This window comes from Parambassis ranga, chromosome 14 (assembly GCF_900634625.1).
Source record: "Parambassis ranga chromosome 14, fParRan2.1, whole genome shotgun sequence".
NCBI classification, from domain to species: domain Eukaryota; kingdom Metazoa; phylum Chordata; class Actinopteri; family Ambassidae; genus Parambassis; species Parambassis ranga.
In genome coordinates this window covers 5,611,255-5,634,054 of record NC_041034.1, presented here as the reverse complement: position 1 = coordinate 5,634,054, position 22,800 = coordinate 5,611,255, and the positions used below count along the sequence as shown (strand labels likewise).

General features: G+C 42.5%; 2 protein-coding genes across 8 annotated transcripts in view; one reads left to right on the top strand and one right to left on the bottom strand.

Annotated features, from left to right (window-relative positions):
* Nucleotides 1–15,592, top strand: part of tcf7 (transcription factor 7) — a 48,838-nt gene extending 33,246 nt beyond the window's left edge. The window contains exons 5-13 of one of the 7 annotated variants that reach the window (XM_028420807.1): nucleotides 3,089–3,176; nucleotides 6,480–6,569; nucleotides 7,829–7,948; nucleotides 8,059–8,221; nucleotides 8,558–8,665; nucleotides 9,147–9,194; nucleotides 10,967–11,015; nucleotides 11,711–11,783; nucleotides 14,746–15,592. In XM_028420807.1, coding sequence (XP_028276608.1) covers nucleotides 3,089–3,176; nucleotides 6,480–6,569; nucleotides 7,829–7,948; nucleotides 8,059–8,221; nucleotides 8,558–8,665; nucleotides 9,147–9,194; nucleotides 10,967–11,015; nucleotides 11,711–11,783; nucleotides 14,746–15,139 — 1,133 coding nt within the window. In that variant the 3' untranslated portion in view covers nucleotides 15,140–15,592. Of the gene's footprint in view, nucleotides 1–3,088; nucleotides 3,177–6,479; nucleotides 6,570–7,828; nucleotides 7,949–8,058; nucleotides 8,222–8,557; nucleotides 8,666–9,146; nucleotides 9,195–10,966; nucleotides 11,016–11,710; nucleotides 11,784–14,721 lie in introns of all 7 variants that reach the window. The other 6 variants (XM_028420800.1, XM_028420803.1, XM_028420804.1 and 3 more) reach the window with 6 other exon arrangements.
* A 1,136-nt stretch (nucleotides 15,593–16,728) lies between these two features.
* On the bottom strand, nucleotides 16,729–22,542 carry skp1 (S-phase kinase-associated protein 1). The gene is made up of 6 exons (XM_028420808.1): nucleotides 22,396–22,542; nucleotides 20,016–20,115; nucleotides 19,827–19,900; nucleotides 18,931–19,074; nucleotides 17,401–17,541; nucleotides 16,729–17,205 (listed from the first exon to the last, which is right to left on the bottom strand). The coding sequence occupies exons 2-6, from the start codon at nucleotides 20,110–20,112 to the stop codon at nucleotides 17,170–17,172; spliced, it is 492 nt and encodes a 163-aa protein (XP_028276609.1). The 5' UTR covers nucleotides 20,113–20,115; nucleotides 22,396–22,542; the 3' UTR covers nucleotides 16,729–17,169.
* Nucleotides 22,543–22,800: the final 258 nt, after the last annotated feature.

The following is a 22,800-nucleotide window of genomic DNA, read 5'->3' as shown; positions in this document are numbered from 1 at the left end:
TCCATTTTTAGGAGACTTTCTGCTGTTATACACACTTATATACAGTATCTGTGCCATGAAACGATAAGGTTACATGAGCACACGTTCCCTAAAATCCAACATCCTGCTGTGTATTAATCCGCAGCTGGAAATAGTCCCCAAGAAAATCACTTTCTATTCATGCCAAGAGTAAAATGGAATAAAAAAACAAAAAAATGAGACTCAAAATGTATGTGTAAAGTTTAAAATTGTGTTTTTTAAACTGTAAAATCATTCTAAATACATATATAAAGTTTTATTAAACATAAAACTTTCACATTTTAGAATTTATATTTATCCTTATTGTTTTAATGTGTTAAATATTGAGCAAATATTATTTAAATGCACAAATTTAAACCATTGAAAAGTAGCTAAAATAAAACTAAAACTTTGCCTCTTGTGTGTGTTTCCTCCTCTGAATTGATAGCGAGAGTGTGAGTCACAAAAAAAGTTACCAAATTAAAGGAGTCATATTAGACACGACTTTCATAACCTGCACTTCTACATTGTAAAAAAAACAGACTTTTGCTATTACTGTGACTTTTTGATGTTTGCTCTTAAAAAAAACAGGTTCCAGTATTTGTATAAAAATTGTCATCACTCATTACCGCCCTTACTGTAACAAAACACTACAAAGTTTCTTCTGGTCTTGGGCTCTTTTATGTACACCACACAGGCTGATTGTCAAGTCATTTAAAGGCTCAGATGCTGCAGCGCTTTCACTCTCAGTGGTTATAACCACTACAGCACATTATCAGTGCAGGAATACTATTTTCAGCTCCTCGACTCTCAGTTTAACATGCACACGTTCTGATACCGAGCTCACGCAGAGCCAGTTTGACTCAAATGGTTTCCCTTTGAAGTGTTTCCCGAGACGCTGACATGGAGACCGTGAGATAGTTGCTGTAGTTGTTATTAGGCGGCCGCTTTAAAAGGGGCATTCCAAAGAAAACTGCCCCATTACTGCCACTAATTTTCCCCTTCAGGTTTCCCAACAGCAGACTGCAGAGCTGATAGTGTCAGAGCAGCGGCAGAAACGTGACTTACAGAAACCAGCGTTTGTGTGTTTTCATCACATTCAAGAGGGATGATTGAAAGTAAAAGCTGCGCGTTAAGGATTTCTGTTTTGGCGTGTCTCATGACACGTTAGCATGCATAACTTCAGTGTTAATGTCTGTTATGATTAGCCATCAGATTTAATTCCAAGGAATGCATCGCCTCATACAGCCTCATACAGCCTCATACAATATTAATACTCAGACCGCAGCCCTCTGGCAAAGCAGCAGACTGGCCCATGTTTGTGTGTTGGTGGGAAGATGGAGCTCTCTGATGCCTCAGGCTCATGTATGATTTAGGTTTATTTAAATAGAAGGTCATCTCCTGCACATCAATCTGCAGAATCTGTAGGTAAGGGATTACCATGTAGTGTCAGATCAACATTGGACAATCGTAGAAGTGACATAACATCCTCACATCTCAAGTCGCTACTAGGATGGTAACTATGACCAAAACAGGAGTCTGGAGTCATGAGATGTTAGCTAGATTGAAACAGAGCCTGGATAAAGATGGACGCCGTAACAGCTCCATAAAAGTGAGGCCAAAACATCTGGATTGTCTCCTGGTATGAGTCTGTATGTTAGCAGCTAGGACATGGACCTAACTATGGGTGGAATAGCGTCACCTCCTGACCTCTGGTTCCAAGATGGCAGCTGCATCTTTCTTTTCTGAAAAGATTTTGTTCATCAGTTTACTCACAAAAACTACAATACCCATGAGCCACCGCTGCCTAGTAGATGAAGATAAGGATGAAGAAATCTTAGCTGCTAAACGGCTCCTCCAAAGGTGAATTGATTTCTCAGATCATTTAGCACCTACAAGTTATTTTTGGTTCAAATGCACCTTTGATAATTTGCTGTTTTTATATACACAAACTTTCACCTTTTCAGCCAAATGTCGGGTATTTTCTAACCTAGTTTTTAACCTTTTGCGCTGATGATTCATGTCTGTCAAAACAATGAAAGTGCTCAGAGTGTGAGAAAAGCTAAATGCGTTAAGATTTTTAATATGCATGTATGAACAGATCTGTAGGGTTGTATATATTACAGAGTTATCTACTGGAGCCTCAAGCTCTCTGGGAAAGGACATAGAGGAGGATGAGAGAGTAACAAACAGAGCAGAGGTCTGTAATGAAGGAAGGAAAATAGAGGTAAACGAGGGGTGAGAATGAGGGCAGCGAGGAGGAGGAGGAGGAGTCTGGACAGTGGAAGGGTGGAGAGATGATGGAGAAGAAAAGGAGGGAGGGTGTGGTGGGATAGACAGCGGGACAGGAGGAAGGATCAGAGTGGTGAGACAGGTCGACTGACTCAGTCACATTCCTGTCATCCAGATTTATAGCAGCTCAGGGTCCTGAAACAGGCCCGGAGCCGCGGCCAAATTACAGTCATCTAGAGCATTCCTCTGCTGCAAACACAGGTTAGCAGCCGGGCTGCGCTAAGTGCTAGGTGCTGCCTGTTGACAAATGACTTCCTTTGAAGGGCACAAAGAGAGAGAGAGAGAGAGAGAGAGAGACAGTCGAGAGCGGGACTGTGTGAGGGCAGAGAGTCGAGCTGTCTGTGTTTCTTTTGTTAGAAAACATTTCTGCTATAAGTAGAGACAGAGAATGTTTGTTTGTGTGTTCGTGTTTGGGTGTGCGTCTGCTCTTGTCTGGGCACTTTTTTCCACAGCCCCTAACTTGTGTAGAGTAAACCAGTGAAACAAAGTGGTGACATCAGTTCCCAGTGGAGGGTCCAACACACACACAAACACACACACACACACACACACACTGTGTGACAGCGTGGAGTGGGAGTGTGTGTGACCTACGTTAAGGGCATCTCTGCATTTAATACCAGGTTCCCAGGCTGCTAATGGTGCTAATAGCCCATCAGGCCCGGGGGCCGCTGACCTCGCCTAACAACTGTATGAGTATAAATTGCAACGGTTAATAAGGTCATGTGACCTGCTAGCGTCTTTAGCTGCATACTAATATACTAATCAGAAAACTGACTGTTGTAATGTGTGTGTCCTCCAGGCGTTCACAGGCACCAGTCCCAAGACCTCTCAGGGTATTACTCCCTCCCGCCAGGCGGCGTCGGCCAGATCACTCCCTCTATGAGCTGGTGAGTCTCTCACACACACATTCAGTGATCATTGGGCTCAATTTTTGAGTTAAAACGCAGAAATAAATCTGTTCCTAGCCTCATAAAGTAAAGATCTGACTGGTTTTATTGGTTTTTTTAAGGAATCATTTGACTTTTTTTTTTAATTTAATATAAAAAATTTACTCTTTTTGTTTCTTTTTTGTGTGTTTGAGTCCAAATTTGTAACAAATTTAACCCTTGACCCACAAATAACCATGTTTCCAAATGATTAAAGAAGCTTTCCCCTAAAAAAAAAAAAAAAAAGAAAAACAAATTTTACAAATCACCAATCATCATCATCATCATTTAACTGCCGTTCACTCACACACACACACTGACCCAGGTCACTGGTACATACATCATGGGTTCACCTGGTGTCAGGTTAAGCTAACCTGGAGTCCTGTTGTCAAGGAAACCGCTTCATGTTTGATCCTGTTTGTTCTGGACCCTTCAACTTTCGTGGCCTCTGGTCAAAAAAAAAAAAAAGGAATGTGAAATTCAAAATGAAATGTCAACCGAAATAACTCTACACACTGCAGCTGTCCGGTCACAAGAAAGAGTGCTGACTGAAATCTGATTATAAAGAGACTTTTATGTGATTTAAAACGGGGGATCATGTTGCCAAGAAGACATCTTATCATAGAGAATGCAGTATTCGATAGCCTACATGTTGCATTCTGGGAAATGATGGAACTTTTTCATGCATATTCTGACTTTAATAAACTCAGAATATATTAGTTTGGTTGAATTAGTGCTTAACTGAAGTCAGTAAATCATCTCACAGCAGCATACCCCGGGAGTATGAAGACAGTAAATAAACTGCTGTGGATGATGTCAGCAACATCAAACATTTCAACCAACTAAAGAAAGCGTTACCCTGCTATGAGACAGCTTTTCCACAGTCACCAGACTCTATGGACATAAGTTGCCCCGGCCTATTGCTGTGCGATAATACATAATAACACATTTTTGTCAATCGAGTCTGGTGCCGATGCATCTGGTGCAGTCCATTGCATGTTTTCTGTGTTGGTAATTAGGGGTATCCACCACCACCTACTATAGATAAAACACTATATAGACTATGGGTACAACCCCACTTCAAGGAAAGCCGAATGTGACATTTTGGCTTGTATCTATTCACACTTTAAGCCTGTGATTTGACTTATGGGTTCCACAGCAGCAGCAGCAGCAGCAGCAGTGTGGGGGTCTCTGCTGAGTTACCACATCTGGTCCATATTCACCTTCAGGTTTCCATCAATCCAGACTTGATTGTGAGCTCTCAATGTCATGCTGGTTGATCGTCAGACTTCCATTGATTTGTGGAACAACACAAATCCATGTATTACAACCTACAGGATCTGCAGCCTGGACACAAATCCCCTCCAGGAATAGTTAAAGGCTTACATTAAATGTCATGGAGATTTGGGATGAAAGCTTGTTGAAAGTTTGTTTGCTTACATGTGTGTTTATGTCTGCAGGACGGGCTGTATAGGTCCCCAGACATTTCTCATGTCAGGCATTTTTTTTTTCAGACTGTGGATTTTCACAAGTATTATAACAGCTAATCTCCTTTAACCCAGATTATCTGCTTGTTTTTGGCTCCTTGTAGTGGTTTTTTTTCAACTAAAGGCAGAAAAACATGGAAAATAAGCAGTTAAATGTCAGCCTCTTGTTGTCTTTTGTTGTGATTTACAGCCTAGTTTAGACTCTTGTCCCACCACGACCACCTCCATACGTCCCTGTCTGGTCGGGTAGTCGCCTCAGAGGCACGAAGGCATCAGGAATTATCTGAGATGTGTTTTGTTGTTGTTTGACAGCCGCTGTGGTGAGACCATGAGACTCACCAACACGTCTTATGTAAAAGAAAAGGCGTTTTATCTTCAACAAGCAAGCTTTAGCAATATAGTAATCAGAGTAACGATTAGCTGAAATTGCAGGAGGAATCTTGGGTCCCTAAAAAAAATTGATTTCAAGTAAGAAAATGACTTTTATTCTCTAAAGTTGTAAAATTGTACAGACTGGTCCTTTAACTGGATACCTGGAGTGCAGTCAGAGGTGATTTGTAAGGTCATTAATGTCACAACAGGAAATAAAGCTTGAAAGCTGTCACCTTTTTTTTACTGACATTCGTACCTGTGACTCAGGCTCTCACCTAGCAGGCTGCAGCATCTCTGTTACACTACATGTGAGAACAAAGCGTGAAGCCGCAGTGTAGCTGAGCAGCGGCTCGTTCGTTTAATTCCCAGCATACCTCTGTCCAGCCATGCCATTCACATACATACAGCACAAAGGCTATAAACATTGTCGTGTTCGCCATTTTATTTATCAATTGACAAAAGGGTGCAGTTATAAACAAGAAAAAAAGAAACAATGCCAGACTAGTTGACCCACTGAGGGGTATTACGGACGGACGCTAGCTGGTTAGCATGCTAAATATGCTAATTTTAATTGCATATTGAACATACCTTTTACACTTCACTGTTTAAAAACAGTATTCATTACATTCTGAGTGTGTTTGAACTGTGACTCTTGACCTGTGTTTCAGTGTGCCCTCCATTAAAACCGGATTATAGCGTGAATGGTCCTCCAGGGCTAATCTCTGAATCTGTCCCCAGTGAAGGGCTTCTGCTGCTGGGCTTCACTGTATACATAGCACTGCTTCATCCTGAGGCTCTTGAACTGACACAGTAGAGTAGATAAGAAGAGGAAGCATGTGTGATGATAATGATGATTGTAACGGTGGCTTCAATGGTAGATATGGATTGATGTGTGTGTGTGTGTGTGTGCATACATTGATGAAGGTTGTGGGGGATGGTTGTAGTGGCTCTCAGGAGGTAGAAGTGTGGTTTTCTACATATCAAAGGCTCTTCCTTTACACCCCGTCCCACCCTCCTCGACCTCCCACGGTGTGTGTGTGTGTGTGTGTTTGTGTTCCCTGTAAGCCGAGTATTGACACACAGCTGTCAACAGAGCCGATCTAGACTTTCCACAGGGGATCGACATGCATCACAAGAGGCATTAATCCCTGTGAATTAACTTTGTATAAGAATGATCAAACACTATACAAGTCCTGGAGTTTATTTGTGTTTATTCTGTTTGTTTGCACATTAAAATACATTAATGCATTTACAGATGTATGCCTGAACACATAGAGAACGGGCATTTAAGAGTGATTTTTACTGAATTTAGTCCAAATAGGCTTTAAAAAACAAAGGTGTACCTGTAAAGCTAAAAGGCAGCACCTGCTGCCGCCCCTCTCTCCCCTCTGCTGTGCCGTGGCAGGCAGAGCCAGCCGGTCTATCCTGGCCTGTCACCCTGTGGATTTAGGCAGTCCTACTCCGCCAATCTCCCCAGCGCCTCGTCCTACTCCAGGTACCGTAACTGGCCGGCCAGACACAGAGCCGAGCCGAGCCGAGCCGAGCTGAACCAAGAGAAAAAAAACAATGCTCTGCATCATCAGCTCCTGTTTATAGCACATTTAAAATGCCTGAGCAGGACTTTTCCATTCACTGTGTTCAGTGACAGATTTCATTGGACAGCTAATGAACGAATGTATTGGAAGCAGTGTGTGCTGTAAACAGGACCTGTTCAGTGTTTTTGCCAGAAACAAGCTGAGTCAAGGCAAACTGAGCCGAGCCAAGCTAATCGCTGCTACACACACACACACACACACACACGACATTGCCAGCTTCAGGCACTGTTTATTAGTGTGTGTTCCTGATCCAACACACGCACTATAAAAAACTACATTAAAGATGTATTTTAAAGCTAAGCTGCAGCTTCTCTCCTGTTTTAAAGACACACAGAAAAATAAAAAATTCAAGCTGACCTTCATGAGAAAGCAACATGTTTAAGTAAATTTGCTTTACTTTGCTCTTTTTCACATGAGGCAACTTCCATGTTTGTTTTAGCTCTGCATCTTTCAGACAGGTGGACTTTCTTCACTGTGACCTTTAAGCTGCATCGACCTTGTCTGAAATTGTCAGATGCAGTAAAGCCCATTTATACGCTGCACACATGCAGGCTAAAACAAACAATGCTTATTTATGACTCGGACTCTCGCTAAGCTGCCAGCAGCTGATGCTTTTTTCTTCTTTTTTTTTGCTGCTTCCTTTTCGGTCCGACTGTCTCCACAGTCAGTATATGTGCTGAAGCATAAAGCATCTGTTGCTCTGCTAAATGACAAACTTCATGAAAATGAAGTAAAATCCCCTCGGAGACTTTAAATGAATACATGTGGACCATATGCTGGTGAAATTAGTTGTTGAGATGATTTCTCATCTCCAAACCTCTCTCTCTGTTTCCCTTTTTCCCTATAATGCTTGCACGCCCTCTAGTGGTGGCAAATGTCAGAATTTAACCTCAGCCCCTCTACACATAAAGGTCTGACTTCAGTGTTCAGCCTGTGGAGTTGATGCTAAACAGTGTTGTTTTCTGTCTAATTCCTGAAAAATCCAAGACAATACTTTGATGAAAAGTCGCCCTTTCAGCCATTTTTCTGCACATTGCCGCCCCCCGAACTTCCTCTCCGGCTTTGTCGCTTCCTGCTTGTGGCTTTGTGTGTCTGTCTAAACTCACTCACACTGTCTGACCATTCTCCTCCATCCTCTTCTTCCTCTTTGCTCCTTCAGGTTCCCTCACTCACTGATGCTCGGACCATCGGGCATGCATCCAACGGGGATCCCCCACCCAGCCATAGTGCCCCCTACAGGCAAACAGGAACATGATCAGTATGATAGGGGCATGTATGTGTAAGTGTACATCTCACGTATGCTTCATCAGTTCTGCGACAAGTGTTTAATCAGTTTTGATCAAATTATCCTCACACCTCTCTTCCTTTCTCTCTTCCTCCCCCCTCCAGGAAACCGCAGGTGGAGACCAAGCGCGAGAAGGAGCCCAAGAAACCGGTCATCAAGAAACCCCTGAACGCCTTCATGCTTTACATGAAGGAGATGAGGGCGAAGGTCATCGCAGAGTGCACGTTAAAGGAGAGCGCCGCCATCAATCAGATTCTGGGGCGAAGGGTGAGGGGATGCACACACACAGAAACACAGACTAATCCTGTTTCCAGGTCAGTCTGTAATTTCACACATGAGGAACATGAGAGGGTTGCAGTAATGTGAACACTGTTCTATTCTAATACTGCAGCTCCTCACTTTATGCAACACAGAAAAATACACTGGACAGTATCAAATCCTTTTAATGAGTATCATTTTCATTTATTATTTTCTTTCTAAGACATGACAGGAGGCTTTATTTCTACTTTCATGTTCACCCCAGTGTCTTGATACTGTGAGTAAATCAATAAAAATATTAACAGATCCTCTCTCTCTCTCTCTCTCTCTCTCTCTCGTGTCCAGTGGCATGCACTGACCCGGGAGGAACAGGCCAAATACTACGAGCTGGCCCGAAAGGAAAGACAACTGCACATGCAGCTCTACCCGACCTGGTCCGCTAGAGACAACTATGTAAGGACATCTTCATCTTACTCCTCCTGTTTGATTTAACTAAAAAAAAATGCCTCAGATGAAAAAAAAAGGGGGAAGAAACCACCCGAACAACAAGAACACACGACAGGCTGTTTAATGATTGTGTTTAGGTCTTAAAGGGACAGTTCACGCCCTAAATTTGGGGTGAACTGTCCCTTTAAAATCACAGGATTACTTCTTTGTATTATTCATTTTATTGGTTTGATTTTCATAGTTTTTCAGCATAATAACATGAGAAATCGAGTATTTATGACAATAGCAGTCATCTGATTAAAGTCTAAAATCAAAGGTGAAGAAAGCAGACTGACTAGCAGCATGATTGTTGTCTCTCAGGCCAGCCAGTCATACAAAAAGTAAAACCTGTGTGGTGCATGCGTTTCATTCGAATGTTGTAAGGGATGTGCTGGATCTGGGCTGCTGTGTGCCTCTGACTTCTCAGTGTGCTGTTAAACTCTTGCAGGAGGCGGGCCTTAGCGGGGTCGCAGGGGAAAAGAATAAAGCTGATTGGGTAGGGACACGTCTTATGGTGGATTTATACCTCTGTGGTGGGGGAAAAAGGAAAAAAATAATAATAATAAGAGTATGAAAAGCTGCATGAAAGGGAGTGGGGTCCTGTGCAAAGTTTTGCATGCACCTTCCAAAACGAATGAGTCACACACACACACACACACACACACACACACATCAGACTCACAAACAAGTCATAGACACGTTAACCTACACAACACTGAATCACACAGAGGTATAAATCAGCCCATTTTGCTCAACTAACAGATAGCAGGGCCGCATGGCTGGCCTCGCTGCTTTAGTGCAGTCATTTATTTATTGGGCATCCCTTTAAAATACAGCCTTCATTTTTTTTTTATGATGGCAAAGCAAGACATGTGATGTGGACGTGCTGAAACGTGCGCTCCTGTAATTAATGTGAGAATAATGTTGAGATAATCAGACACATGTTATGTTTACGCTTTCCTCTGCTGCGCTGTCTCGCTTCTCTTTATGTGACTGATCTGATCACAGGCAGGCATGGCAAACACGTCTCTATTCGAACTGTGGTTTATGACACATCATTCAAAACATCTGAACTAGTGCTAAACATCAACAATCTATGATATGTTTAGACTTGGCATAGGAGCTGGTTTTATTTCAAAATAAAAGCCCCCCAAAAAAATGGCAAATGGATCCATCCTCATGATGTTGTGATGATGTTATAAACCAGAGCTCTGTTAGCTGTGATCACGCTGTAGGTGGAGGAGCTACTGCTGTATGCATGGAGCTTTAAGCAGCTCAGGAAGGCATAAGACTGTTAATGCTGTGTGATTGTTTCACGTGGATAAATATGCTTGCTGGCCCCTGTAAAAACAAACCACTCTGCAAAAGTTCAGCAGCAGCTCAAGTGTCACAAATGTGCATATATATATATAAACATACACAGGAAAGAACAGGTTGTGTAATGACTTTGACTATATATATATATATATATATATATATATATATATATATATATATATATATATCCCCACCCTCACTCCTATCAGCCTCTGCTCACTGGACCTACAACCAAAACAGGAAGAGAAGTTCCACATATCGCCCCCGCACCTGTGGAGGGTTTTTCTCCTCCAAGTCACTAAAAAAAACGTACATATAGACTGCACACGCACACACACACACACACGCCTACAGACTTCTGAAAGAAGCAGTCGCAGGAGGAGGAGGAGGAGTTGTAACCGCATAGACAAAGCTGACAGCGAGCTGAGGAGGACAGACATTGAAGCGTAGGCGGTAGATTTCTATACCCACATCCTTCATCTCACCCAAATATGAGGCCTCACTCCACCATCACCGGATCTGTGTGAACAGCTCTGATGTTCACCTCAGCAGACACACACATGGGGACACACAGTAAAAATATATAAACACGAGCTTTTGGAGCATCTCAGATGACAAAGATACATTTTGTGGAGAACACTTGAGGTTTTGCATGAATAGAGTCGACAGTGACTGCAACATATTCTTCTGTTTCTCTTTCTTGCCTTCAGTTAGTCTGATATGGTCACTGGTTGTTGCTTGAAAACCTCATTTCCTCATATATATAGACTAGAAAAACCTGCTCCTGAACATCATTAAAGAGGATTACCAGTGTCTCTTTTTGCTTTACAAATGATGTCACATATGTAGTCTAGAGTTTATAATCCCTTTTGAGCTCATCAGCCATGCAGTCATTTCATCAGCCGAACCAGACTCATCTTCATTGGAGGTGTTTTTTTTTTTCTTCCACAGGGCAAGAGGAAGAGAAGAAAAAGGGAGAAGCAGCAGGACTCCAACACAGGTAAACACATGTAAATACATTCAGCAAAAAAACAAATGACCAGCAGCGTCTTTCAAAGAGTTAAAGAGTTTGAACTGAGCGTTGGCGCTCTGCAGCAAAAGACATCTTTGAGGCAGGATGTGTGTGTAACGTCAAACCGCCCACCCACTCTGCTTTCCACGTAACCTGAATTCTGAACATTTTCATCCCAGAGTTAGTGCTTGTTCTGGCTTTAGAAATGACGCAGACAGACGCGTAAAAAGGTTCTCACCTCTTACATAGACGGAGGTCATCACAAGAAATGACCGCCGCTGTGATTACAAGTGATGTACATGGTCCCCCAGGATGCACAGAACACACAGTCACCTGACTGTTATCAAGTAATAGCAGTTAGCATCTGGATGTTTAGATTCATCTAAAGTGAATGTGGTGACCTCTTTAAATCCTGTACTAACAGATGGCTGCAGCTCACCTGACTCCTCCTTCGTCTGCTGACTGTTTAAGTTGTGTGTGTGTGGGGTAGTTTATGTCGATGCTGCATTGTGCTGTAATGTTTTACTAACAGTTTCCCTCCTCTGAACGGACAGCCCCTTTCCCCTCTGGTGCTTCTTTCTGCTCTGACATGTTTCTCCTCCTCTCCTAACCTCTCTCTCTGCTCCTCCCTGTGATTGTGCTTCCTCCCCTCTGTTTTTGTGCATGCTGTGCATTGTGCTCAGACCCGGGCTCTCCTAAGAAATGCCGAGCTCGCTTCGGCCTCAACCAACAAACGGATTGGTGCGGTCCCTGCAGGTGTGTACCCAAACATCCAACCCCACCCATTCCACGGCATCGCACCACTGTCTGTCCATCCGTCCTCCCATTAAACCATCACCAGCTTCACACCACTCAGCTGGAGGCAGGGCTGCTTTGAAGGCACTTTATATGTTCACAATTTAACCCTGTCTTGACCTTTTTTCACGTCAATGCTTATGAATGAACCTTTACCCACTGCCTCAATGCAAGCTCCGCCTCCAAAGATTATCTAGCTCTGCATGCTGTCTGTCACTAACATGCTGCTCTGCATCAAAAATAACAACTTACATGTAAAACAAAGGGATTAGGCAGGTATAATACGACAAACCCCATCAAAGTTGCTCCGCTTGGGTCAATCGGGTCAAAAGCACCAGTGTGTTCTTGCAAATCGTTGCAATTAATGTCTCTAGATCATGTTAGCCACCTGATTTCTAAGGTTAAGCTGGTATCTCCCTCCTGTAAACACAGAATTTAGTCTGAGTCGGCTGATATTTCACTCAGAAAATAAAACTGGAAACCTGGTTTTATAGAGTTTGTTATTGATTTAGCGATGAGTAGCTACAGCTTTTATCGAAATGCAGTACGATATAAATCATCCGACGGAGGCCTGTCAACGCCTCAGACCGCCACGTTTTAGTCAGAGCAGGATTCACAGCAGACGGCAGCCCACCGATTGGCTGCAGGACTCAGGAGTCCGTGTGGTTCTGCAGAAACATCTTCCAGCACCACAGCACTGTAGCAACCCCGCCGTCTTTCCCACTATCACGTCATGGAAATGTGTGTGTGTGTGTGTGTGTGTGTGTGTGTGTGTGTGTGCACGCTTGTGTTTCGGTTTGAGAGAACAAAGGGGGCTGAATGTGGTTAGAGCAAATCCTTATCACCACAGCTCCACAAACACACACACACTCCCTGCAGCTTTGCATTTTGACGGCGTTCTCATGCCCATCTGCTTTCAACTTTCTCCATTCATGCGATGTGGTAACAGGCGCCTTTTGATGGTGAACTCTGACATTTAGAAATCACTTTCTCTTGCACTCTTTCTCCCTCCCTCTTTCCCTCTCTCTCTCTCTCTCTCTAAATATGGCCTAGCGCCTTTCCTTGCGGTTAAACCTGGTGACTCATATCATATTCTGGTAATGATCATGGGATCCTGTTAACTGCTTTGATGCTGCGCTCCGTCGTACACGAGTCAGCTTTTAAGTTTAACACCTCACAAAGCACAGCTACTTACTGCAGTCAGCCCATCAGACAGATGAAGCGTGTTCGCTGCAGAGCAGGAGGACAGTGGAGATAACACAGCCCTGGTATACAGCCTATACCTGCTGCACAATAACGAGACTTTAATACATTCTGGTGTTTGGCAGAACGGCGGCTGTGGTTGCCACAATAATTACAATAAAAATGTAAACGGCAGCAAAGGATTCTGTATTTTTTTACAATTGTCAAATTAAAAAAAACTAGTTCTTCTGTATTAGCAGAGTAAACCCACTGTTTCTTTCATTAGGACTTATATGCACATGGTGCTTTTTGTACATTGAAACTCAGCTCACAGAAAATACACACAACTGTTAGTTATTCATAATCTACAAACTATTATGTACATTTTACTAGTGAAACTGTCATAATAATAATACACTAATACTAATTATCCTATAAAGTTGTCTATATGTGTATGTTTTTTAGTTTTAATACATTTTATTTTATTTTATTTTGTCAGGTCAACAGATTTGTAGTGCTGTGATGCACATCATTAAGGACACACTGAGAATGTGTAAAAATATAACAGAATCATATGTTTTGGTTAGTAAACAGAACTATTTAACAAACAAATATACCATTTTTACTAGCAAAACGTACTGTAGGTCAGGACATGTAGCCAGCTAGCTGTCGGCTTTGTTGCAGTACTCTGGTGTTAGTTATGGTGTTTCAGTTGTCGTACAACATAACACACAAAAAGGGCAAAAATCAATACTTGTGTGTCCTCATGCACATGGATGCTAACTGCAGTTCACTTAATGTCCACAGGTGTCACTGTTTACATTCCCCATTCTAAAAACTAAAATTATGAATTTATTATTAAGTGGTATTTCCTTAAAAAAAATTTAAATGTATTTACATAGATGTCAACTTTATAAATTAGATGGAAAAGATACACATTTAGACTTTTGTGTAGATTTCCTATCATTTTGATGTCTGGCTGTCACTAGTTGAAATAATTATTATAAAATTATTATAACTAGGAAAGGGCATTTCCTGAAAAAAATGCAAGTTTGATTGCTGCAGCTGAAGCATTGCTCTGAATTGCTGGAGAATCAGAGCAATTCAGAGCTTTGTATGCCTCTGTGTGTCAGCCTGTCACCATGGTAACAGCAGAGAAGAACCTCAAAAACCACTCCACCTTTGAGAGCCTGGCGTGGCGAAAATTCTGAATACAAGTTTGACAGAGCAGCATCTAATGAGCATTTTAAGACTAAAATGGAGTCTGTAGCTTGAAATGTGTAGGAGGAGATACATTTGGCAGATGACCCTCGTTGAAGGGCTCTCTCATAGACTCCAATGTTAAAAATGACACCGAAATTGGTTAATATTTGAAAAATTATAATTTTTAAAGTTGACCCTCTGTGAGATGAACATTTTGATAGTTGAATGGCTGAAATCGGTCAATATATGCTGGAGATACGCTGCGCCAAAAAACATACAGAAGAACAAAAAAGAAGAAAAAGGGTGAAGAAGAACTAGAACTATTTCTCCACAGAAAACGGAGCAACTTTGCATATTTTCACATAAAATTGGTGTAAATATTGAAAAAAGTCTGAATTTGTGACACTAATATTTGTGTTCATTGTAACCATCTGTCTGTTTTCATTGACCTCATTGTGAATGATGCATCTTCACTGAAGCCTGCTGACATTTACCATCCACACTTTATTCACAGATAACTCTCTCTGACTGTTCCTAGGAGGAAAAAGAAGTGCATTCGCTACCTTCAAGGAGGAGGCTGTCCCAGCCCAACTTCTTCAGATCTAAGTGCTATAGACTCTCCCTGCTCCCCTTCTCCCGCCCGCCACCGTCTCTTCCAGCACCAGCGCCCCCACTCCCCGGGCTGCTCCCCGCCACAGCCCCCCGCCTCCCCTCTGACGCTCATTCCCCTGTCTCCGCCAGCACACACGCGCTCTCACACACGCTTAAACCCAGAGCAGGCTGTCGCCAGGCGCACCGACCTCCGTCACCCACCAGCCAAACACACCCACACACACGTGGAACTGTCCGGCAAGCAGACGCACGGCTCAGCGGTGCTGTCGGCCGCCAAGGCCGCGGGACTCTCTCTCAAAGTGCTAACAGAGACTCAGTGATGGCTGGGGTCCATTTGCATCAGCGACCCTGCTGCTCACCTCAGCTTCCTCCAGAGCCATAAAGATCATCCACATCATTTTCACACATTACCAGGCTAACATGGCATTTCCCTCTCAAAGGCTGAAGACAATCTTTGACCCAAGACCAACACCCGCTGCAAATTCTGAGAAAACATTCTTATCACTGTGGATAAAACCAGGTTGAAGTCATTATACTGATGTATTTGTCTTAAAGCCACCAGACTATTGACAAAAACAGTCAATTTACTTCAGGAGTTTGTTGAACTGCTCTGATGTGTCTTCCCATTCATGGTGTCTACAGCTGTGCAATGCATTGTGGTAACAAAGATGGAGGACAGCTCATTATAAGGATGTGGAGGGGAAAACACATCATAGGTCCATTAATAAGAAGCATTGTGTGTCCAAGACACCTTTAGTACACAGTATCCTATTCAAATACACAATAACTGAACTCTCCCCACACACACACACACACACACACACACAATAACAAAGCAGATGCTACATTCTTCTCCACCAACTACACATCCTTACATCATGTCATATTGTTTATTTAGGCACTTTCAGGCTCAGTCTTTGGCTTCATTACTGTGTGTGTGGGGCGGGGGGTATTTTTGTATCGAACTCATACGGTTTTAAAAGGTCAAAGGTCAGATGTTTTCCTGGCGAGAGAATTTTTTTTTCCCTTTTTCATTCGACAGCTCCGCAAACTACTCTGAGACCAAATGGGTACTATTATATTGCATTGTGTTGTAAAGTTTTATATTATAATTAAACTTTTATATGTTTTTATGTAAAAAAAAAGTTAAATAACTCAAAAAAAACATTCTTTTAGTTTCTACCGTTTCTTAAAGCAATACATTTTTTGTGGTTTTTTTTTCCTCTCCTCTGGTTAAGTGTTACTGCAGCAGCGTTCAAACTATATTTTGTGTTCTCGATCTGTGCATGTTTAATGTTAACAAAAAGACATTTCAAGTATAATAAATAAAAAAAATAAGACTTTAATTTACTGTTTCTGCTTTAAAAGCTTCAAACTCAGCTCCTGTGGGCTGAGCTTTTGTACAGCAACAACTCGTTTGATCCAGCAGAGGGCGCTCTTGTGCTTTAAAATTAAAAAAAAAAGCTAGTTTTAATTTGAAGGTGTTCTGGACAGTAGCAGAGAACGCCTCAAACGTCTCGTTTTTTTTGTTTGTTTTTTTTTAAAAACGCCTTGAACGCAGCATTTGTGTTTCCGTTTGATGTAATAAAAGTGTTTTGAGTAACTGTCTGTGTGGTGTTGTTGTTAAAAATCCTTCCAGGACCATAAATGACAAACAGCGACCCAAAAAAACACCAGCACCAGAACCCGTCTGAGAAGCTTCCACTTTAATACAACATGACTCAGGAGCATTAACCCAACGCTGTGTGATGACACACATGATTACTTCAAGTCCGAGGGGGACACACAGAGAGACGTTTCTATCTCATACTTCAGTTTTTCTTTTCACAGCTCCTCTTTAAGATGACGTCACAAAAAACAGATGCATGTACAGAGCAAAAAAATTAAAAAAAATATTCACCCCTTTGCATTTCCATTGTCAAAAACCATTTTATTTAATCCATTAAACCTAAAAGAAAACAAACATGTCCAGTAAAAAAAGACAACCAGAGCATTTTAAGAGGCAAACTCTGTACGGACTGTCTTCAAATGCCGAGAAAACCTGGGATTTTTTTTTTTTTTGTCAATACACAACATGAGTGTGTGGAAACAGAAAAAAGAGCTTCTTTGCCTTCTTAAATAAATGACACCACACAGGTAAGTTAAAATGGTCATGCTAGTATTAGTATACAGAGGGTTTTTTTTTTTTTTTGGGGGGGGGGGGGGGGGGTGGCTGGAGGGGGGGGGGGCAGGCATGTGGCTCTAAATATACTAAATGTAAATATTAACAAGTATGAACAACGCCAGTGCAACCAGTTATAGCAGGGACAATCCTTTTTCAGTGTGGTAGTGTCGGCAGGTTACCCCCGTTTTACTTCTCTTCACACCACTGGTTCTCTTTGCGTACCTGTGGACGACAGAACGGGCCAATCAGTTTCCGCAAAAATAAAAAGATGCTGATCTAGCAGCATTCTGTGGTCTGCTTCCAGCCGCAGACTGACAGGGAGCACCCGGATTGCATAAAGAGGTAAAAATAACATCACACACAGAGGCCTGTTTAGCTGTTGGACAGACACACCGGATGATGGATGGAGTAACTCACCTGGGCTTCCTCCTCCTCTGTGAAGTCATTCTTAATGTTGAAGGTCTTCCTGATCTCCTCTGGGGTCTTGCCTTTGATCATGTTGGCCACCGTCTTGCAGGTGACATCTAATAGGCCTTTGATGTCCAAATAGTTGGCGGCCTATATAGAAATCACAACACGGAAAGGAAGGGGTGGCTTTGAGAAAGAGGACCCACCGGCACTGACAGGGTTAATAACAGCAAGGATTCACATTTTAAGGCCACATGGTCATAAAGACGTCTTCAGGCTGCAGGCACACACTCAAAACATCAATACCAGTTGTAGGAAGCAGCCAAAGTGTGTGTGTGTGTGTGTGTGTGTGTGTGTGTGTGTGTGTGTGTGTGTGTCTGCACACAACCGTCCTTAAAGGTCTGTTTTAACTCTTGCCTTGGAGTCCACACTTTCAGGGTACAGGAGGAAAACTAAGTGTTTCACATGTAAGGACTGCACATGAATACACCAGCTGAAGCCTGAGCAGCTCATGTAAACATTAACCATGTGAACAACAGCTCTTAACTGTGCACATTAACCTGCTGAGCTCGTCCACCTCTCCAGCATCCTGCAGCTTTGTGCTTGTAAACACATTCAAAAGAGCCAGAGGGGGGGGGGGGGGGGGGGGCGATCAACTCGAGTTACCGGCACTGCGACTTGGATTTCATATCCTGGAAGCCCAGAGATGCACCAACACCCCATTTCCCAATCTCTCTCATAAGGCCGCTTAGGTTACCGTTCACATGCTTTGCCTGGTTTAAACACTCACGTGTTCCCCAAACTCATGTAAGTCTAAGATCAGCCTGTGTGGTGTCACACTGTGTATTAGAAAAAAAAAGCCCTTTCAAATCCCTGCCCTGTTTAAAGCGCTTGTCCAAACCACAGAATCTCCACTGTTGCTAAGCAACGCTTGTCTCGCTGCTAACCAAATCAAACCGCTCGGGTTGGCTCTGGCCACTCAGTGAAATAAACAGACCACACGGAAGCAGAGTCGCACACGAAAAAAAAAATTATGCCTGACAAGAGATAGACAGACAACATCTGCAGAGGCAGCTGAAGGTGTATCAGAGTATTCAGAAATCTAATTCTAAACCATCAAAACATTTTAACACAAACGACCTGATGCTCTTCTTCCAGGCAATGCAGTAAAGGATTGACTGGAATCAGCATTTTGGATAGACTGGGATTTGTGTTTGGACAAAGTGATCCTTCAACAACATGCAGGCATTCAAACAACATCTATGAAGTCTGGATTATACTCCGCTGCAGATGTGGACGGCTACACACACCACAGATACAAAGCAGATCTTATCATACTATTTTAAAATCAGCCGACCCTCCACTTCTTCCCATCTGCACACATGCACTAACCCTATATCATCAGTTCTGGTTTAGGTAGTTGATACAGATGAGCTGTGGTACAGATTTAAGATTTAACTATAAATGAAGGTCAATGCAAACATAATGTTCCACAATAGAACATGTCTACTAGAATGAGCTGAGAATAAGAACATTTACCAGAATGAGTTCAAACAAGGTGCCTTGGTCCACTTTGAGGAACTCCTGGTCCCATACAGGAATGTCATCCGTCCTCTTCTCCTTGTTCTCATCATCCTCAGGAGGAGGGGGGTCGTCTTTGTGATGAGTGCACCACTGAATCACCTGAGGGGGGGGGGGGCAAGAAACACACAACTTAACTTTAGCCAACGCAGTCATGCATGTACAGCATCTATTAGCTCCGCATTTAAAAACTGTGCACAAAGACATGCATACCTTTATACTAGGGCTGCAACAAACGAGTATTTTGATACTCGCCGATTATTTTTGCTATCACTCGAGTACTCGGATCACGCGTAAATGTCATAGCTTTTCCATAGATACGGCTGCATCTAGCAGCAGGTGGACCGCTGCAGGGTCATTGTACAGCTCACCCGCGTTTCGAACCCGGGGCCTCTTGCGCCCAAAGCGCTGATCATCCCGCTACACCACGAGAGAATTATCATGACGTCACTAACGAGTCATCAAGTACTAAATTAGTTGTCGATGCATTTTGCCTCGCAACTCCAGTAATCGTTGCAGCCCTACATTATACTACAGCTAAACTAAGTACAAAAGTCTTTTTTGAGCATCTGCCCAAGACACAACAATCATCTTGTACAAGAGAGATTTTCAGGTATTTACATTCTTCTGAGACAACATTATTACGCAGGTTAGAGGCATCAGTTCAAAAGGGGCACAAACAAACAGCCAGCACTGTAGCATACACACTGAAACTTGTCTGTCGGTCTGATGTGCAAGAAAAGAAAATTCAAGACTCATGTTGTTGTTACATCGCATCAATAAAACTGTTGGTCATCACACATGTCTGCATGTTTATGATATAGCTTATGTAAGTGTGTGTGTGTTTTCTGTACCTTCTTCAGGATGGCAGCGTTCACATTAGGGAGGGGAACTGGGTCATCATCACCCTCATCATCCATTCCCAAATCTGTCAAAAGAATCAACAGTATCAATCATGTATTTACTTAAATAAAACACAACAACAGCGAGCTGTTGGCTCACAAAATGGACGGAAAAGTTTGGTGCTGATTTTCAAGTTCTACCTTCTAACATGGTCTTGATGGTGACAGACTGTTTGGCTATCTCAACATCCACCTCGAAGATTTCTCCATCGGAGCTCTGTAGTTTTATTGTGGGCATGATCTGTAGAGTAGATGGAATACATGTTAGAATACAACAATAGTGATTATTCAAATCACCGTAACTCTGCATCGAGTGACGGCGAGACCCCCGATGTGTCAGCGCTGGGTGCTTCGATGCTCCATGCCATGTGCATATATTATGTGCCGCTGAAATTGGTATGTATGGACCTTCCAGTGGTACGTACAGCTCTGTGGCTCATATTTAGCGGAATGCCACTGTCTGTGTCTGTAAGCGGAAGACAAGGAGCTGCACATAACTAAACACAACAGTATAGCGACTTCCTCCAACCTCCACAGTCGCCAGATGAGAGGAGAGATGGGCCCTACCTATCTGTATGACACGCTGTAGCCTAATGTTGTCACCACCTACACTCACATGATGCAAATATTCCACATCACCATGACAACCAGACTAACAAAATGACAAACTACTCACTACTACTGTGCTGTCCTGTGTATATGTCTGCTATACTTTGACAGGCAAGTTAAACTCTTCCCTCTTTCCAAGACTCTGAAGACGACAGTCCACCTGTCCTAACAGGTTTATTGGATAGCAGCATTCAGTGTGAAACTGAAAACAAATTACTACTATGACAAAACTAATTCCTGCTATGAATTAATGTTTTTAACATTCAATATGCTTTTATGAACTAAAACTAATTGAAATATTATTCATACGTTGTATGTCTAACAAACCTAAACCTACAATATTAACAGAATAATATATCATGTTATAAACAACTCTACAATCACACATTTACATCTAATCTGTATCTACACACGCTGCACGGTGATCACAGTCAAAGAACCACTCGATCAAATGTACAAAATATCAACACAAGCACAAAACAACAGATTCCATCTAAAGTTCAATAAGATAAAAGTAAAAACAAAGTTACATACTCACAATGCTGCTTTAAGCTTGAGACATAAACTACCACTGTAACTAAAGTTATCCGCTCTCTGTCTCCATGGTAACATGACGCTGTAGCTAAGCAGCTGGGATTCTTAAATAACCACGTCATAGAATGCAGTGAGTATTTGTTTCTAAATAAATTATAGAAATAAATCTGCCTTATATAAATATATATATAAAATATATGGCTCCTACAGTATATATGATTGCTGCCCTGATCCAGACTGCGTCGGGCTAACTCCCTAACCCTGATTCGGTAGCAAAGAGTGATGGAGGTGGTGGTGCACTAAATAACGGCCCGTGGTTGCTGGAAGGATGGCGTTATTTTTTTGCCAGTGCTGCACATAAAACATGGGGTAAACTAAAATTCCCTCTGTTCGCCTCAACACACTTCTCTCGCTCCTGCGTGCTCGCTCCCTACACAAGCGCGGCGCACCTCCGGGCGCGCGCACGCACGCACTCACACACGTTCACCCTGAGCTGCCTGGCTTACAGATAACACTAGACACATCTCACAACAACACTACGCACAACTGAGTGATACAACGCGCTAGAGCAGACTGTCAAACTGATGAAGTCCAAAACGGGCATTAAATGGCACCAGGACATCCCAAAACTGTGGCATGGATCAACGAAGCGGCACATAGCACTGAAACACCCAGCGCTGACACATCGGTACAAACGCCATACGAGTGGTACATATAGTGCTTGAGCAGACTGTCTAAGCGATAAAGTTCACAACGGGCACTGGATGCCAACAAAACACCCCCCAACAAAATGGTATGTTGCATAAAAACAGAGGCATGTGAGCCACAGATCGCCACATACCACTAAAACAGTCAGACATGGCACTTTGGGATCTCGCCCCTACTGTCTGCGTCAGGTAGCATGTAGCTAGTTGCGATGTTATCATAAAGCCCGTTAACATCAACAATGTACGATCACTAAAGTGACTGAAAACCAAATACAAATATACGCATGTACTGTTTTATATCAGAACGTAGCTAACCTAGCTAACGTTGGCTCCAAGCTAGCCAATTTACATTTAGCTAGCTTGCTACGGGCGAAACGGCGGGTGTAAGCAGAGCACTTTGTTTAGCATTAGATACTGTTATAAATGGCTAAACGTGTCTAAATGATCGTTTGTCTGTTTTCACAAACCTAACAACTGCGCCATGTTAGCTAAAATGTGAGCTAACAAGGCATCTAACGTTGCCGTACATACTGCTAGCATCTTAGCTATACGCTAAGCTAAGCTAATCTGAGCGATTCAAATAAAGACAAAATGCTCAAAGATCTATTTGATCCTAACTTCAGCGAGTAAACAATATACAAGAAGGTAGGATATATCGTGAAGCCACGTACCGTAAATGTTTTAACGCGACTCTAGAGGTGAAATTTCCCCCTGTCCTTAACAGCAAGGGCCTAACAAGCGCGGAGGTACCGACAGTAGCTGGAAGTCTCTGGATCAACCGGGTGAGCCTGTCGCCCGGAGGCTGATGGTCGCTTTGTCAGATTCTACAGAAAAGAGAGGGGCGGCCGCACGGAGGCAGCGTTTCCTGTTTGCTTAACCTACTTATAATTTTATTGCTATCCACGTCTCGAAGTATGATTCATATTTGATCCTGAAACAAGGGCTTTCAGGTATTTTGGATTTTTCTTAAAGCATATTCTGATTTTCTAATAAAAATGTCAAATGTTTGTATAAAACGGCGCCTAACACCACTTTACATTATTATTATGAAATATTATGATATCATTACACTACAA

What these genes read in the sequence shown, in the direction of transcription:
- skp1 (XM_028420808.1), bottom strand. Translation starts at nt 20,112, where the DNA reads ATGCCCACAATAAAACTACAGAGCTCCGATGGAGAAATCTTCGAGGTG. An exon ending in CATCAAGACCATGTTAGAAG is followed by an intron (nt 19,901 to 20,015) that starts GTAGAACTTGAA and finishes TTCTTTTGACAG; the next exon opens with ATTTGGGAATGGATGATGAG. An exon ending in CCTTGTTTGAACTCATTCTG is followed by an intron (nt 17,542 to 18,930) that starts GTAAATGTTCTT and finishes ATTTCTATATAG; the next exon opens with GCCGCCAACTATTTGGACAT.